At 38.7% G+C, this 17,276-nt stretch overlaps 1 protein-coding gene across 5 annotated transcripts in view; it reads right to left on the bottom strand.

The window, feature by feature from the left end:
* Positions 1 to 17,276, bottom strand: part of Spata5 (spermatogenesis associated 5) — a 183,177-nt gene that overhangs the window by 137,268 nt on the left and 28,633 nt on the right. For all 5 annotated transcript variants that reach the window (XM_028889824.2, XM_028889823.2, XM_037206555.1 and 2 more), the window contains exon 10: positions 9,506 to 9,660. In XM_028889824.2, coding sequence (XP_028745657.1) covers positions 9,506 to 9,660 — 155 coding nt within the window. The remainder of the gene's footprint in view (positions 1 to 9,505; positions 9,661 to 17,276) is intronic.

The following is a 17,276-nucleotide window of genomic DNA, read 5'->3' as shown; positions in this document are numbered from 1 at the left end:
TCCAAATACAATAAATATAAAGATTTCACCATTCACTAACATGCACCACCAAGTTTTCAAATGTCAAGGGATGCTGAAGCAGCTAGAGAAAAGCAGCTCACCATGCACACTGCACCCTGCATCCCCAATGACAATACTCAGCAGAAACCTTGCAGGCTAGGAAGGCTGAGATAACCTTTTTCCTTGTGGAACTGGAGATGAAAACGGGGCCTTGGGCATAGCAGGTAAATGCTCCACCACGAGCCAGATCTCCAGAACTAGAAGATATATTTTAAAAATAATCCACCAAGAAGGCTATATAAAAAAAAAAAAGGAAAAAAAAAAAAAAAACCTTCAGAAATGAAAGAAAATGAAATGTTTTACCAGACAAGCAAAAATAACTAGATCTGCCTTCTAAGAAATAGCAATCAGCATTTTTTCAACTTGAAGTGAAAGGATGCTAACAATAAAATATATACTCCCTATTATAGTAACAACATACTAAAATCCAGATAGCATAAACTGTTAACAATGGTACATACATCACCTTAACTCTACTATAAACCTAAAGGACAAATGTGTTATTAGTTAACTACAGTAACTTGAAGAGACAGACAACATATAAATGATGTGAAGTGTGATATCAGTATTATTAAAGATGCAAAGGTAAAGCATGTGTGCCGCTGCATTTATCTGTTTAAAATAATCTTTGCACTATTAGAAATCAGAGGTAAGCATAATCACAAAAAAGAAATCTGTAACAGATACAGAAATCATGAGGAGAAAGGACAAAAGAATAAAGGAACCATAAAATAGAAAACAACATGGCAGTAAGACACCCATGTCTAGCAATAATTATTATTACTAATCATCCAGATCATGTTTTTCTTGAAGATCAGGCATAGCTAGGTCATAAGGGACATTAACAAAAACACACACATAATTGGTACTTTCTGTTCCTGTGAAACTGTGTGTAATAAGCCCTGAAGAAACATTAAATACCATTAGTTGATAATGATCAAATTGTTTGTTCTAGAAAAAGGTTCACTGATTATTTTCTAATAAAACTAAACTTACTACAAAATGCTTTATATAAAACGCAACCTACCAATTAAATTTTACTTTTGGCCATCTATTCAAGAGAAAGGAAAACTTACATTCATAGAATACCAGTCCATACCAGCGTCATTCACAGTAGTAAAAAACTGGAGGAAACCAAGATACCATCAATAAATGCATTTATTATAGAATATTGCTACAGTCTGGATCTTAAAACCTCCTTGAAAGGCCAATGTATTAACGTTACAAAACAGAGCCTCATGAAAGGTTCAAAGTCACAGTTATGTGCCTTTAGGGTGGACTGTGCTTCCTCCTTCCTCACTTTCAATCCCCAACTTAAACAGGTGAGGAACATTCTCTGTCATCACTCCTACCACTCTGCCTCATCAAGGTCTTAAAACAAAAAATGAAACCATAAAACCTGAGGCAAGGCACAAAGAACTGGCTAAAAAGATCAAGTATATATGAGACAAGCACGAGGACCTGAATTTGGACATCCCTTGTGACACCTACTCAAATAAAAAAGAACAAATTGAAAAATGTAACTATTTAGAGCAGTGGTTTTCAACCTTCCTAATGCTGCGACCCTTAATATAGTCCCTCACACTGTGGTGACCCCAACCATAAAATTGTGTTGCTACTTTATAACTGTAATTTTGCTACTGCCATGAACAATAATGTAAATATCTGACATGCGACCCCTGTGAAAGGGTCGTTTGACACCCAAAAGTCAAAAGTGAAGAACTACTGATTTAGATGAATTTCAAGGGAATTATGTTAAGTCAAAAAGTTAATTCTAGATTCAGGCCCAGCGGCAGTCCACAGAGGTAGACAGGCCCGGCGGCGACGGAGACAAGCAGACGCAGGTAGGCCTGTGGCGGCGGCCTGTGGAGGTAGACGGGCCCAGCAGCGGCCCGCTGAGGTAAACGGGCCCGCTGAGGTAAACGGGCCCGCTGAGGTAAACGGGCCCGGCGGCAGCCCGCTGAGGTAGACGGGCCCAGCGGCGGCAGCCGACAGGGACATTAAGGCCCGGCGGCAGCCGGCAGAGACATTCAGGCCCAGCGGCGGCCCACAGAGGTAGACAGGCCCGGCGGCAGAGACAAGCGGACGCAGGTAGGCCTGCTGCGGCGGCCCGTGGAGGTAGACGGGCCCAGCAGCAGCCCGCTGAGGTAGACAGGCCCAGCGGCGGCAGCCGACAGGGATATTCAGACCCGGCGGCAGCCGGCAGAGACATTCAGGCCCAGCGGCGGCCCACAGAGGTAGACGGGCCCAGCGGCGGCCTGCTGAGGTAAACGGGCCCGGCGGCAGCGACCGACAGAGACATTCAGGCCCGGCGGCAGCCGGCAGAGACATTCAGGCCCAGCGGCGGCACACAGAGGTAGACAGGCCCGGCGGCGACGGAGACAAGCAGACGCACGTAGGCCTGTGGCGGCGGCCTGTGGAGGTAGACGGGCCCAGCAGCAGCCCACTGAGGTAGACGGGCCCAGCGGCGGCAGCCGGCAGAGACATTCAGGCCCAGCGGCAGTCCACAGAGGTAGACAGGCCCGGCGGCGACGGAGACAAGCAGACGCAGGTAGGCCTGTGGCGGCGGCCTGTGGAGGTAGACGGGCCCAGCAGCGGCCCGCTGAGGTAAACGGGCCCAGTGGCAGCCTGCTGAGGTAGACGGGCCCAGCGGCGGCAGCTGACAGGGATATCCAGTCCCGGCTGCAGCCTGCAGAGACATTCAGGCCCAGTGGCGGCCCCCAGAGGCAGACAGACCCAGCGGCAGCGGACAGGGACATACAGGCCCGGCGGCAGACTGCAGAGGTAAACAGGCCGAGGGACGGAGACAAGCAGACGCAGCTTGGAACAGGGACGCCCCTAACCCCAACATCTGGGGAAGAAGCTATCTCGGTGGGTCAGAACCAGAACGAATCTGAACACTCCGTCTGAGGACAACCCAGGGCCCAGCTGCTGATCCTGTGAAACCCAACAACTTGGAGGTGTTGGTGAGACTACCCTGCTCAGCTGAAACCCATCTGGGAGAGGATTCAGATGCCTACAGTTTAAAGTCTGAAGAAACAAGATCAGCTGAGGAGTTGACAAATGAACAAAACGTGACCTGGGAACACAGAAGAAGGTGCTACCCAGACACCAAACCAGATCACCAGAATCATAAGTATATAATTCACCGATTGAAATCAGCTGCCCCTGAAGAAATAGCCCAATAGCACCAATTTAACCAAGAACCACTACTAAACCAAGACTAAAAATTAGAACAAGAGAGGCACTCTCAGACACAGACACCACCTGCACCTCACAGAGGAAGAGATGAGTAGACGCCAGTGCAAAAATACAGGCAACAACATAAAGACCTATATGGCAACATCAGAACCTAGTGATTCTACACCTGCAAGACCTAAACATACCATGACAGAAGAAACAGAAGAAATCAACCCTAAAAATGACATTAAGAAGATGATAGAGGCCCTTAAAGAAGAAATAAAACATTCCTCAATGAGGAAATAAAAACTTTCCTTAAAGAGGAATTGAAAAACTACCTTAAAGAGGAAATAAAAACTTTCCTTAAAGAGGAAATAAAAAAACTCCCTTAAAGAGGAAATAAAAACTTCCCTTAAAGAGGAAATGAAAAACTCCATTAAAGAGGAAATAAAAAACTCCCTTAAAGAAATGGAAGAAAAAACGAACAAAAAATGGGAAGAAATCAAATCAAGCCAAGAAAAAGCAATTAAACAGATGAAAGAAACATTCCAAGATCTGAAAAATGAATTTGAGACAATAAAGAAAACACATGCTGAGGGAATGCTGGAAATAGAAATCCTGACAAAACGAACAGGAACTACAGAAACAAGCATAACCAACCGATTGCAAGAGATGGAACAGAGAATCTCTGACACTGAAGACATGATAGAGAAAATAGATTCATCAGTCAAAGAAAACAATAAAGACAAAAAAGTCCTAACACAAAACGTCCAGGAAATTTGGGACACCATGAAAAGACCAAACCTAAGAATAATAGGGATAGAAGAAGGAGAAGAATACCAACTCAAAGGCACAGAAAATATATTCAACAAAATCATAGAAGAAAACTTTCCTAACCTAAAGAAAGAAATACCTATGAAGATACAAGAAGCTTACAGAACACCGAATAGACTGGATCCAAAAAAAAAGTCCCCTCGCCACATAATAATCAAAACACTAAACACACAGAATAAAGAAAAAATATTAAGAGCTGCAAAGGAAAAGGACCAAGTAACATATAAAGGCAAACCCATCAGAATAACACCAGACTACTCAATAGAGACTATGAAAGCTAGAAGATCATGGACAAACCTCATGCAGACACTAAGAGACCACGGATGCCAACCCAGACTATTATACCCAGCAAAACTCTCAATCACCATAGGCGGAGTAAACAAAATATTCCAGGATAAAACCAGATTTAATCAATACCTATCCACAAACCCAGCCCTACAAAAAGCACTAGAAGGGAAAATTCAACCCAAAGAAGCTAAACACATCCATGAAAAATCAAGCAATAGATAATCCTACACCAACATACACCACAGAAGGACAACACAACACAACCAAAAAAATAACAGGAATTAACAATCACTGGTCATTAATATCCATCAATATCAATGGTCTCAACTCACCTATAAAAAGACACAGGCTAACAGAATGGATAAGAAAACAGGACCCATCCATATGCTGCATACAAGAAACACACCTTAACTCCAAAGACAGACACTACCTCCGAGTAAAGGGCTGGGAAAAGGTTTTCCAAGCAAATGGACCTAAGAAACAAGCTGGTGTAGCTATCCTAATATCTAATAAAATAGACTTCAAACTAAAATCAATCAAAAGAGACCAGGATGGACATTACATATTCATCACGGGAAAAATCCACCAAGATGAAGTCTCGATTCTAAACATTTATGCTCCAAATACAAAAGCACCCACATTCATAAAAGAAACACTACTAAAGTTTAAAACGCACATCAAACCCCACACATTAGTAGTGGGAGATTTTAACACACCACTCTCACCAAAAGATAGATCTACCAGACTGAAACTTAACAAAGAAATAAAGGACCTAACAGATGTTATGACTCAAATGGACCTAATAGATATCTACAGAATATTCCATCCTAACACAAAAGAATATACCTTCTTCTCAGCACCCCATGGAACCTTCTCAAAAATTGACCACATGCTTGGACACAAAACAAACCTCAACAGATACAAAAAAAATTGGAATAACCTCCTGTATCTTATCAGACCACCATGCCTTAAAGTTAGAACTCAATAACAACAAAAATTATAGAAAACCCACAAACTCATGGAAACTGAATAATGCCCACCTGAAACATCAATGGGTCAAGGAAGAAATAAAGACAGAAATTAAAGAGTTCCTAGAATTCAATGAAAATGAAAGTACAACATACCCAAACTTATGGGACACTATGAAAGCAGTGCTAAGAGGAAAATTCATAGCTCTAAATGCACACATAAAGAAGATAGAGCAATCCCATACCAATGAATTAACAGCACAACTGGAAGCTCTAGAACAAAAAGAAACAAACTCACCCAGGAGAAATAGACGCCAGGAAATAATCAAATTGAGGGCTGAAATCAACGAAATAGAAAACAAGAGAACAATACAAAAAAATCAATGAAACAAAGAGTTGGTTCTTTGAAAAAATCAACAAGATAGACAAACCGCTAGCCAAATTAACCAAAAGGCAAAGAGAGAGCACCCAAATTCACAAAATCAGAAATGAAAAGGAGACATAACAACAGACAATGAGGAAATCCAGAGAATCATCAGATCATACTTCAAAAACCTGTACTCCACAAAAAATGGAAAACCAGGAAGAAATGGACAATTTTCTGGATAAATACCAAATACCAAAATTAAATCAAGACCAGATAAACCATTTAAATAGACCAATAACCCCTAAAGAAATAGAAAAAGTCATCAAAAGTCTCCCAAGTAAAAAAAAGCCCAGGACCAGATGGTTTCAGTGCAGAATTCTACCAGACTTTCAAAGTAGAACTAATACCAATCCTCTTCAAAATGTTCCACACAATAGAAACAGAAGGAACACTACCAAACTCTTTTTATGAGGCTACAATTACCCTGATACCCAAACCACACAAAGATACAACAAAGAAAGAGAACTACAGACCAATCTCCCTCATGAACATTGATGCAAAAATACTCAACAAAATATTGGCAAACCGAATCCAAGAATACATCAAAACAATCATCCATCACGACCAAGTAGGATTCATCCCAGGGATGCAAGGATGGTTCAACATACGGAAATCAGTCAATGTAATACACCATATAAACAAACTGAAAGAAAAAAACCACATGATCATCTCCCTAGATGCTGAAAAAGCCTTTGACAAAATCCAACACCCCTTCATGATAAAGGTCTTAGAAAGAATAGGAATACAAGGAACATTTCTAAACATAATAAAAGCAATTTATAGCAAGCCAACAGCAAACATCAAATTAAATGGAGAGAAACTCAAAGCGATACCACTAAATTCAGGAACAAGACAAGGCTGTCCACTCTCCCCATATTTATTCAATATAGTACTAGAAGTGCTAGCTAGAGCAATAAGACAACAAAAGGAGATCAAAGGGATACAAATTGGCAAGGAAGAAGTCAAACTTTCACTATTTGCAGATGATATGATAGTATACATAAGTGACCCCAAAAACTCTACCAGGGAACTTCTACAGCTGATAAACTCCTTCAGTAAAGTGGCAGGATATAAGATCAACTCAAAAAAATCAGTAGCCCTCATATACACAAATGATAAAAGGGCTGAGAAAGAAGTCAGAGAAACATCACCCTTTACAATAGCCACAAATAATATAAAATACCTTGGGATAACACTAACTAAACAAGTGAAAGACCTTTTTGATAAGAACTTTAAATCTCTAAAAAAAGAAATTGAAGAAGATATCAGAAAATGGAAGGATCTCCCATGCTCATGGATAGGTAGGATTAACATAGTAAAAATGGCAATCTTACCAAAAGCAATCTACAGATTCAATGCAATCCCCATCAAAATCCCAACACAATTCTTCACAGACTTGGAAAGAAAAATACTCAACTTTATATGGAAAAACAAAAGACCCAGGATAGCTAAAAGAATCCTATACGATAAAGCAACCCTTGGAGGCATCACCATCCCGGACCTCAAACTTTACTATAGAGCTATAGTAATAAAAACAGCTTGGTACTGGTATAAAAACCGACATACGGACCAATGGAATCGAATTGAAGACCCTGACATTAATCCATGCACATATGAACACCTGGTTTTTGACAAAGGAGCCAAAACTATACAATGGAACAAAGAAAGTATCTTCAACAAATGGTGCTGGCATAACTGGATGTCAATATGTAAAAGATTACAAATAGATCCATATCTGTCACCATGCACAAAACTCAAGTCCAAGTGGATCAAAGACCTGAACATAAATCCAGTTACACTAAACTTAATAGAAAAGAAAATAGGAAGCACTCTTGAATGCATTGGCACTGGAGACCATTTCCTAAATAAAACACCGACAGCACAGACCCTGAGCACAACCATTAATAAATGGACCTCTCAAAACTGAGAAGCTTTTGCAGGGCAAAAGACACAGTCAATAAGACAAAAAGACAGCCAACAGATTGGGAAAAGATCTTCACCAACCCCACATCTGACAGAGGATTGATCTCCACAATATATAAAGAACTCAAGAAACTAGACATCAAAGCACTGAACAGTCCAATTAAAAAATGGGCTAAAGAGCTAAACAGAGAATTCACAAAACAAGAACTACAAATGGCTGAAAGACATTTAAAGAAATGCTCAACATCCTTAATCATCAGAGAAATGCAAATCAAAACGACTCTGAGATACCACCTTACACCTGTTAGAATGGCTACGATCAAAAACACCAATGACAACCAATGTTGGAGAGGATGTGGAGCAAAGGGAACACTCCTCCACTGTTGGTGGGAATGTAAACTTGTACAACCACTGTGGAAATCAGTATGGCGGTTTCTCAGAAAATTAGGAATCGAACTACCTCAAGACCCAGCCATCCCACTCTTGGGCATATACCCAAAGAATGCTGATACATACCATAAAGATACATGCTCAGCTATGTTCATAGCAGCACTATTTGTAATAGCCAGAACCTGGAAACAACCTAGATGCCCATCAACAGAAGAATGGATGAAAAAAAATGTGGTACATATACACAATGGAGTACTACTCAGCAGAGAAAAACAATGAAAGCATGAAATTTGCAGGCAAATGGATGGAACTAGAAAAAATCATCCTGAGTGAGGTAACCCAAACCCAGAAAGACAGTTATGGTATGTACTCACTCATTGGTGGATTCTAGATATAAAATGAACAATCAGACCACAACCCATAGAACCATAAAGGCTATATATATATATATAGCATGGAGGTCCCTAGGACGACTGTGGCATATAATAAATTTCAGTTTTACTCAATTATTGAAAAAAATAGCCAAATGAATGGAAACACATGAACTATGAACCAAAGGCTGAGGGGCTCCCAGCTGGATCAGGCCCTCTGAATAGGTGAGACAGCTGATTGGCTTGATCAGTTTGGGAGGCATCTAGGCAGTAGGACCAAGTCCTGTGCTCATTGCATGAATTGGCTGTTTGAAACCAGGAACTTATGCAGGGACACTAGGCTTTGTCTGGGAGGAAGGGACTGGACCTCCCTGGACTGAGTCTACCAAGTTGAGCACAATCCTCGGGGGAGGACTTGTCCTGGAGGAGGTGGGAATGGAGGGTGGGCTGGGGGTAAGGGGAGGCATGGGAGGGGGAGAATAGGGGAACCCATGGCTGATATGTAGAACTGAATGATATTGTAAAATAAAAAATATATATCAAAAAAAAAAAAAAAAAAAAAAAAAAAAGTTAATTCTAAAAAGTTGTATCCAAATGATTCCATTTATATGTATTTTTAAAATAATAAAATTTTAGAAGTGGGATGAGGACTGAGTTGAGTATGACATTGAAAACAGTGTGAGAACTGTGTGGTGATAATTTGAATACGATAAACATAAGTCTTTCCATCTGACAAAACCCCATATGCCTAAATTCATCTAACACTCAAAGTCCAATTGAAAGTGAGGAAGTTAAAGTCAAAGCAGCAGAGTTTAGCAGTGTGCATATCTCATCTGGTTTTGCAGGACTCTGTCACCAGAGAAAACCAGGCAAAGGATATATAACACAGGGCCTCTCTGAGTTACCATAGAACTTCACTGAATTTATAACTATCTCAAGAGAACGTTTTTTGTTAAATGTATATATTAAAAAAGGTTAGTCTAGTAAGTCGGTCATCTTGGAGTCTCAATTTTCTTAAGAATATTATTCAAATAGTAAGGCTTGCATAAGTATAAATTACTTACATTTGGGACATCAATCGCTACCTCTCTCATAGCACTAGGTCTGATGTCATTCATCCCTTGTAAGAAATCATTCAGGGTAATTTTCACCATGCCAGCCACCTTGCTATCAGGGAGATTAGGCTGTTTCCTCAGGATTCTTCGCAAGGCATACAAACCTATGAAGAGGAAAATAATACAAAACTGATCACGTATTCCATAAATACCAACTGGGTAACATATGACTAACCCCAAAGTCTGTGGGTATTACAGCATTTACAGTATTTTGCACTTACAGGAATGTATAAAATTGAGTGGGATTAATGGTGAAGGGGACAGTAATATATGGCAGATTAAAGCACAACTCAAGTACTTAAGCAGTGGAAAGATGACAAACTGACAAAACAATTTACAAACAACATTTAAAAAGAAAATCAAAGTTTATCAAAATAGCGTTGATAGGGTGTCATTAAAATAAGTACAATAGCAATGTGCCTTTTGCTATTGCCCTTTTCCTGAAAGCACTAAAACCAAGCCACAAGTTTAGAGAGACTAGGAGAAGATCTGAAAGAAGACAGAACACAAGAGAGAAGATGACTTGAGAATTAGATGCACATATGAGGTCTGTAATAAAAGATACTTTTACTAGGGCACTGAGGGAGACTGGAGATGGAAGAATGGAGGTAAAAGGCTCACTCAAGGAAGTTTATGGTTTGGAGAACTGGAAAGAACTGTTTATTTGTTTTTCACAGGAGTAGTATCACAGTAGTAATGCACTTTAAAAAAAAAAAAAAAAACCCAAAAGACCCTTAAAATAAAATTTAGAGAATAGCTTAAAAGACAGCTCTAACCAGAATAGTCAAATATGCTATAATCTCTGTTTTTGACATTTGTTTACAGTTCAAACACTGGCAAGACTGAATGTCCAACTACCTCCTTCAAATACCAGGTATGAAGCTTCAAGTGCATAGAGCTGTAGCAAAGTCTAGAGGCCAAATTCTTAACTGTTGACAGGAACTCCATATAAAGTCATATAACTGAATGTGGGGTTAACCAAAAAGAATCTGGCAATGGTTAATTCAAAATTCAATGCACAATCAATTGGTGCGGTGTTTCCCTGCGCTGCAGAGCACGACTACACTGTAGCCTTAGTTCTGAGCACAGAATGGAAGCACTTTATACTTCCTAAATTTGATCCCCACATCCATGTAAAAAAGGTGTGTCATGGCATGTCCTATATTCCCAGTACTGGACCAGGAGGATCACTATGGCTTGCTGTCCAGGCAGGCTTGGGAATCAGTGAGCTCCAGGTTTGCTGAGAGATTATCTAAAATAAGGTGGAAAGGGATAGAAGACAACTAAAATCTACCTCTGGCCTTCACACACACACACAAACATGTACATACATACCCAGTTATCTACCTCTGGCCTTCACACATACACAAACATGCACATATATACATATACAAATAACAGTACATACAAACATTTAAAAAATAGACTTTTCTGCTATCTAAAAACTGTAAGCTATTTGTTTAGGCTTATCTTTCAAATTTGTTTTACTGCCTTCTAAAATGTTGAAAGGTAATTGACATCTCATGCAACCTGATTCATAAGGCCAACATAATCTTACTCCGTAAAACTTGAAAGATTATTATAAGAAAATGAAATTATAGGTCAATCACTCCCATGAGCACTGGGCAAATAATCTAAACAAAACATCAGCCTGAATTTTAAGATATATTTTAAAAAAGCTGTATCCATATCCAGAAAGATTCATCTAACATGTGAAAATGCATCAATATCATTCTTCAAATTAACATATAAAGATGACATAGAACTATGTAAACAGACACAGAAGAACTGTAACAAAAACAAATTTTTAAAAACAAGACTGCATGGGAACTTTATAAGTTCATCTAGAAATACATAGCAATAATATTGCCAATAAAAAATTACTGGTAAAATTCTCCCATTAAAATCAGTAAGATCACTAGTACCAACCTTTTCGTAATTATTACTTTGGAGGTTTTAGCATCTAGTACATTAAGTCAAGAGAAAGAAATAATGTTGTAGAGATAAAGGAATGAAATAAAACATATTATCTATTTTATATATAGAGAAAACTATAACACAATATTATACATAGAAAACAAAGGAATTTACATACAACTGAAACAAGTAAATGCTCCTGGATTTGATCTCCAGCACAATGAGAGAGAGAGTAAAACATTCTCTTTTTCAAAACATTTTATGGAGTTATAGAGACTACCAAATTAAATTATAAAATTCTATGGATGCTTCCCAAACCCAGAAAAAAGAGGTAGGCAGGTAGATAAGATACACACATGCATACATCTAAATATTTTGTGTAAGGATAACAGATTGATAAACACAGAATCCAGAACAGATTTAAACTGTTACAGCGCAATAGGATGGATCATCATTTCAGTGAATTGTGTTGGCTGGTTAAATATCCAAATGGAAGAAGTGAACCAATTTCAGGTGGTGATATGAAAGCAAAAAAAAAAAAAAAAAGGTATCCAGAAGTCCTGGTAAAAGAAAATAGCCATGACAGTACACTTGACCACCATTACTATCTTTATTCAGAGGTGCTGTAGATGGACCCAGGTCTTCATACATGCTAGCCAAGTGCTCTACCACCAAGCTACACTCACTGACCACAATTTCTTAAATAAGACACGATTGATAAACTGAATGTATTATATTAATAAATATATAAAATAAATGTGCCTAATTTCAAATTTCTGATCCTCCAAAGATATCATGAAGAGTAAATAAATACTTAAGCCATAAAATAGACTTGACTGTTCTGTAGGAAATAAAACATGCTGTGGGATGGTCTGTATGGCAAATGTGTTGCTCTGATTGGTTAGTAAATAAAACACTGATTGGCCAGTAGTCAGGAAGGAGGAAGTATAGGTGGGACAAGGAGGAGAAGAATTCTGGGAAGTGGAAGGCTGAGTCAGAGTCACTGCTAGCCCCCGCCAGGACAAGCAGCATGTGAAGATGCTGGTAAGCCACGAGCCACGTGGCAAGATATAGATTTATAGAAATGGGTTAATTTAAGATGTAAGAACAGTTAGCAAGAAGCCTGTCATGGCCATACAGTTTGTAAGCAATATAAGTCTCTGTGTTTATTGGTTGGGTCTGAGCGGCTTTGGGACTGGTGGGTGAGAGAGATTTGTCCTGAATGTGGGCCAGGCAGGAAAACTCTAGCTATAAAAACACACATCCAACTAGGCCTCACATGAAGCTACATATCAAGAATCCCTACAAAGCAACAATATTTAAAGGAACACTGAAAAAAACTGAGAATTTAAATAGACACAGTATGAAGGAAACTATCTACATAGTAAATTATCATTATCATTCATAACATCTGTATAATGGAATACAGAAATAAAAATGAACTGCTACTCAGAGTAAAATACTGGAACTCTTGAATCACACACTATGGGTCAAAGATGACAGCAGCAAACAGAAAAACTCATCCACAGTGTTAAAAGCCAATAGTGATTGTCTCTTGAGCTGATAGTATGATATGACCCAGAGAGAGTGGTCCAGACAGTTACTATTTTCCTCCATACTGGTCTAAGCACTGCTAAGTTCACTTCAGAAAATTCATTCATCTATGCTATGGTTTATGCACTTTCACGCCCATGTGGAATACTTCAGTAAGTTCATTTAAAAACTGAATGTGTAAAAGTAAGATTGGGGGCGAATGAATAACAAAGCTACACAAAACAAGTGGTTTTAAATAACACTAAGACGGTACTTTAAGAAATTATAAACTAAAGTCAAAATAAAAGTGTTTTATCTAAACTCTAAAAACTGGATCTTATTCCTTAATATTTTATTACTAAAGCATGAAAAGATTATTGGGTATCTAATCCCACCCTCCACGATAAACCAGGAAGCAAAGTTCTTTGTAATGGTTCCCTTATGTGCATGCTTATGAATGAAATGTATGGAAAATATGTTGGCAACTCTCTTTCAATTGAGGACCAAATTAAAATACTGTGCTAAATTTAAAAAGTGACTTTAATCAAAGTATTTAAAACCATGACGACTTAGGAAAAATCCATAAATAAAAAAAAGCTTTATGAATTATCTATATAGAAACTCTGATTACTATAGGGCATTTCTGTAAAGCTGTCTAATGTATAAATATACTATTAGACATAATATGGTTTGCATGACTGAGTCCTTATAAAAATATTAATTTCTAAAATATATTATACAAATAAATACATTATGGAAGGTGGGATGAGTAAAAGAGGAAACTCCACAACTTTAAGAGGGGGAGTAAAGCTATTATTTTGGAAGTATGTTTTTAAAAAACAATTTTCAATAAGGATGGCAATCACTACCATTGTTGTATATATATATACTACCTGCAAGTTCAGTCACAATTTATATTAAAGAAAAGCAATTAAATGCCAAGGTCAAGTGGATGGGTAGAGGTGCCTGATGATAAGCCTAACAAACTGAGCTCCATCCCCAGTACCCACACGACTGAAGGAGAGAATGAACTCCCTCAAGCTGTTCTCCAATCTCCACAAAAGTGCTGAGACACGTGTGGATACAGACACACTGAGCAAATAATTTTTTAAAAGAAAATACTGAGAAGTTATACTCATGGACTACAGGCTGTCTTCAATATTGACTAACACAGTCTGGGAGGCCAGCTCTTAAAACTATTCCAGGGTTGTATACAAAATGCCTCAGAGTAGCAGGACTTTGGGAAAAATTTTTTATATATCTGGAGGCTAGACTTTTTTATCTGAGGGGAAAAATAGGAAACATGCACACTTTCTGATGGTAACTTTCTCTTTAACTTCATCTTGAAAAATCCTCTAACAATCTATCTCCACACAGCTATATTCTTTACATACATCTATATATCTCTCTTTACATATATACATCTCTCTCCTGCACAGCCATTTATTTCTACATAGTTACATCTCTTTTTTACATAGCTCCACATCTCTTTTCTTTTTTTTTTTTTTTTTTTTTTTTTTTTTTGGTTTTTCGAGACAGGGTTTCTCTGTGTAGCTTTGTGCCTTTCCTGGAACTCACTTGGTAGCCCAGGCTGGCCTCGAACTCACAGAGATCCGCCTGGCTCTGCCTCCCGAGTGCTGGGATTAAAGGCGTGCGCCACCACCGCCCGGCTACACATCTCTTTTCTATATATATTTCTTCTCTCTACTCTGCTACATTCCTTCACACACTACTACATCATTCACTCACTCTTTACTCATCTTCTCACTCACTCACTCTCTACACCTCTTTTCTATACAGCTTCATCTTCCTTGTCTACACACACACACACACACACACACACACACACACACACACACACTTCTGCCTCACAGCCCTACTTCTGTCTATCACAGCCAAACTCTAGACAAGTATATGTTACATTTTCAGGGTCTGACCCATTCTCCTAACACATAAGTCATACAGTTTTTCTCAGGCTCGGGGGCGGGGGGGTCCATATTGACCAGTCAGTGAGTAACACTTGGCAGTGCGCACAGCTCTTTCCCAAACAGAAAGAGACACTGAAATTCAGGACTTAACAATAACAGTTAGTTGGCTGAATCCTGAGTCTTGCAACATAAACTGAGGCTGGGAGTACATGCAGAAAGTCAATTGCTGCAGGGGGTTACGTCATGTCTACCAAAGTTGCTTCAAGTCTGACCTTGATTCAGCAATAAACACCTGAGAATTTGCATTGTGAATTCTCTGCAGGGGAAGCTACTCTGTTTTGAATTTGTTCTGAAGTCTAAAATTTGCTGTCTTTATGATAGAGAATACTGTTACTTTCCTATGTCAGTTATGAAAAATATTCTAGTATTATTGCAATTCACCCGAATTATACAGCTTAAACAGAAATCATCTTCCTGGCCATCCACAGCTATAAGTGTACCTAAAGATGAAATATTTTCACGAGATATATACACAAACAGTGGGAAAATACACAGAGCTGTTATTAAGGGAGAAATGGAGTGGCACATGAGAAAAACTACAGACAGCAGCAACAGGACATTTGCAATCAGTGATCCCACGGCCTTGCCAGGTGGGGATTCCCACCATCAGAGTTATTTGTCTGGTGTGCCGACCTGTTGAACACTAGTTGTTACCTGCTGTATATTCCCATGGCCTCCTGCAACTGACATTGCATTCATTTTGATATTCACTGAGAGCCTCTTAAATAATCATCTATTCAACAAACACATTGAGCTCCCGTGTGTCTGGATATAGAAGGCAAGTCTATCTCTTCCAGCATAGCACTAATAGTAAATAAAACAGATACATAAAAAGAGACTATTACTGTGACATCTTAAGACTATTTCCCCTGTTTAACTTCTAAAGAAACAGAAATCAAGGGGCAGAATGGACTGCCTTACTTCTTAGCTGATAAAGTATAAAACTACCATTTTAACCCAGAGCTCCGCAAGCTTTCTTCTAATAAACCATGTTATTTCCCTGGTCTTCAAAATACAGAATTTTTATAGACTCAATAAAATAGTTCAAATAAAGTTGGTAGAATTCAAAATTTGGTGAAAAATATCAGAAACCGATCCTTTCATAACAGACTATTAGATACAAAGCAGATGCTCCAAAAATTTCTGCTAAAAAAAAGCCAGTTTGGGAATGCAGGGAGAAGTGGCAAGTATGAACATCTCACAGCTCTGGACACAATAGGTAAGAATTTCTTTGTGACACAAAAATCAGATTCAATATTGTTATTAAACCAATTTAAGTGCTACAACAATAAAATCAACAGGTAAATAAGTTGGAATTTCTTCTGTTCTGTGACGCTATCTTAGAAAGACCTGTTTGATATGAATATGTTGAAACAATGTTTAATTAACATGAATGCTAAGATAAACTCTCAGCGATACAGAGTAAATTCTTCCTTTCTCTATTAAAAATTTGACAGCCCACCCCCCGAAGAAATCAAGTTCTATTTCATAATATAATCAGGCAGTCTTAGAAGGTAAATTTATAATAAATCCCTATATTTGGGAAACATTACTGCTAAGAATCTTCCAACATTCATCACAGTTTACATAATTAGCATTTCATGTTTTCCAAGAGTTCACTCTGCTTGTCTATGTTACTTTAAAACATAAAACAAGGGAATAAAAAGCTATGCAACTAGTTAGTCAGAAAGGCAGTCGAAGCCCAGATGATACTCACTGACTTGAGTGTCAGGCAGGATAAGACAGTGTAGGTTGTAAGCAGTATATCCACTTCAGATAAAAATACTTCAAAAAGCTGCTCTTTGCTTACAAAGGTGAGCTACAAAACAGAAGTCTCTGGAAAAGTTGTGCACAGCACATCACTACCTCAAAATCTAACATCTGAAATAAGTCTGACTCCCGACTATCAACATTAAGTATTATAAATGGCTGGACAAAGATCTAGTTGCCAGGTACATCCTATTGTAATATTTCCAATTTTCATATTTAGATAGCATCAAAATTAAGAGACGGATACAGAGACGAACTAGACCAGAGGTTAGAGCAAGTGTGGCATAAGTTCATCAAAAAAGATGCAGCCTCAGTCCTACACACTGTGGGACAGCTTGGAAACCCATACTCTGGGAAAACTAACCAGCTGTATCTATCCACTACAGGGATTCTGTATGATGAGGCCACAGAAGGCTTAGTGAATAACTGAGTGTCATCTTCTCCCTTTCTCTTATCCAATCAAAGTCATGGTTGCAACAACACCCCAATGTCATCTCCCTTAAGCTACTCAA

Source organism: Peromyscus leucopus, chromosome 6 (genome assembly GCF_004664715.2).
Source record: "Peromyscus leucopus breed LL Stock chromosome 6, UCI_PerLeu_2.1, whole genome shotgun sequence".
Taxonomy (NCBI): domain Eukaryota; kingdom Metazoa; phylum Chordata; class Mammalia; order Rodentia; family Cricetidae; genus Peromyscus; species Peromyscus leucopus.
The sequence above is the reverse complement of the archived record's forward strand: the minus strand, read 5'-3'. Positions and strand labels throughout refer to the sequence as shown.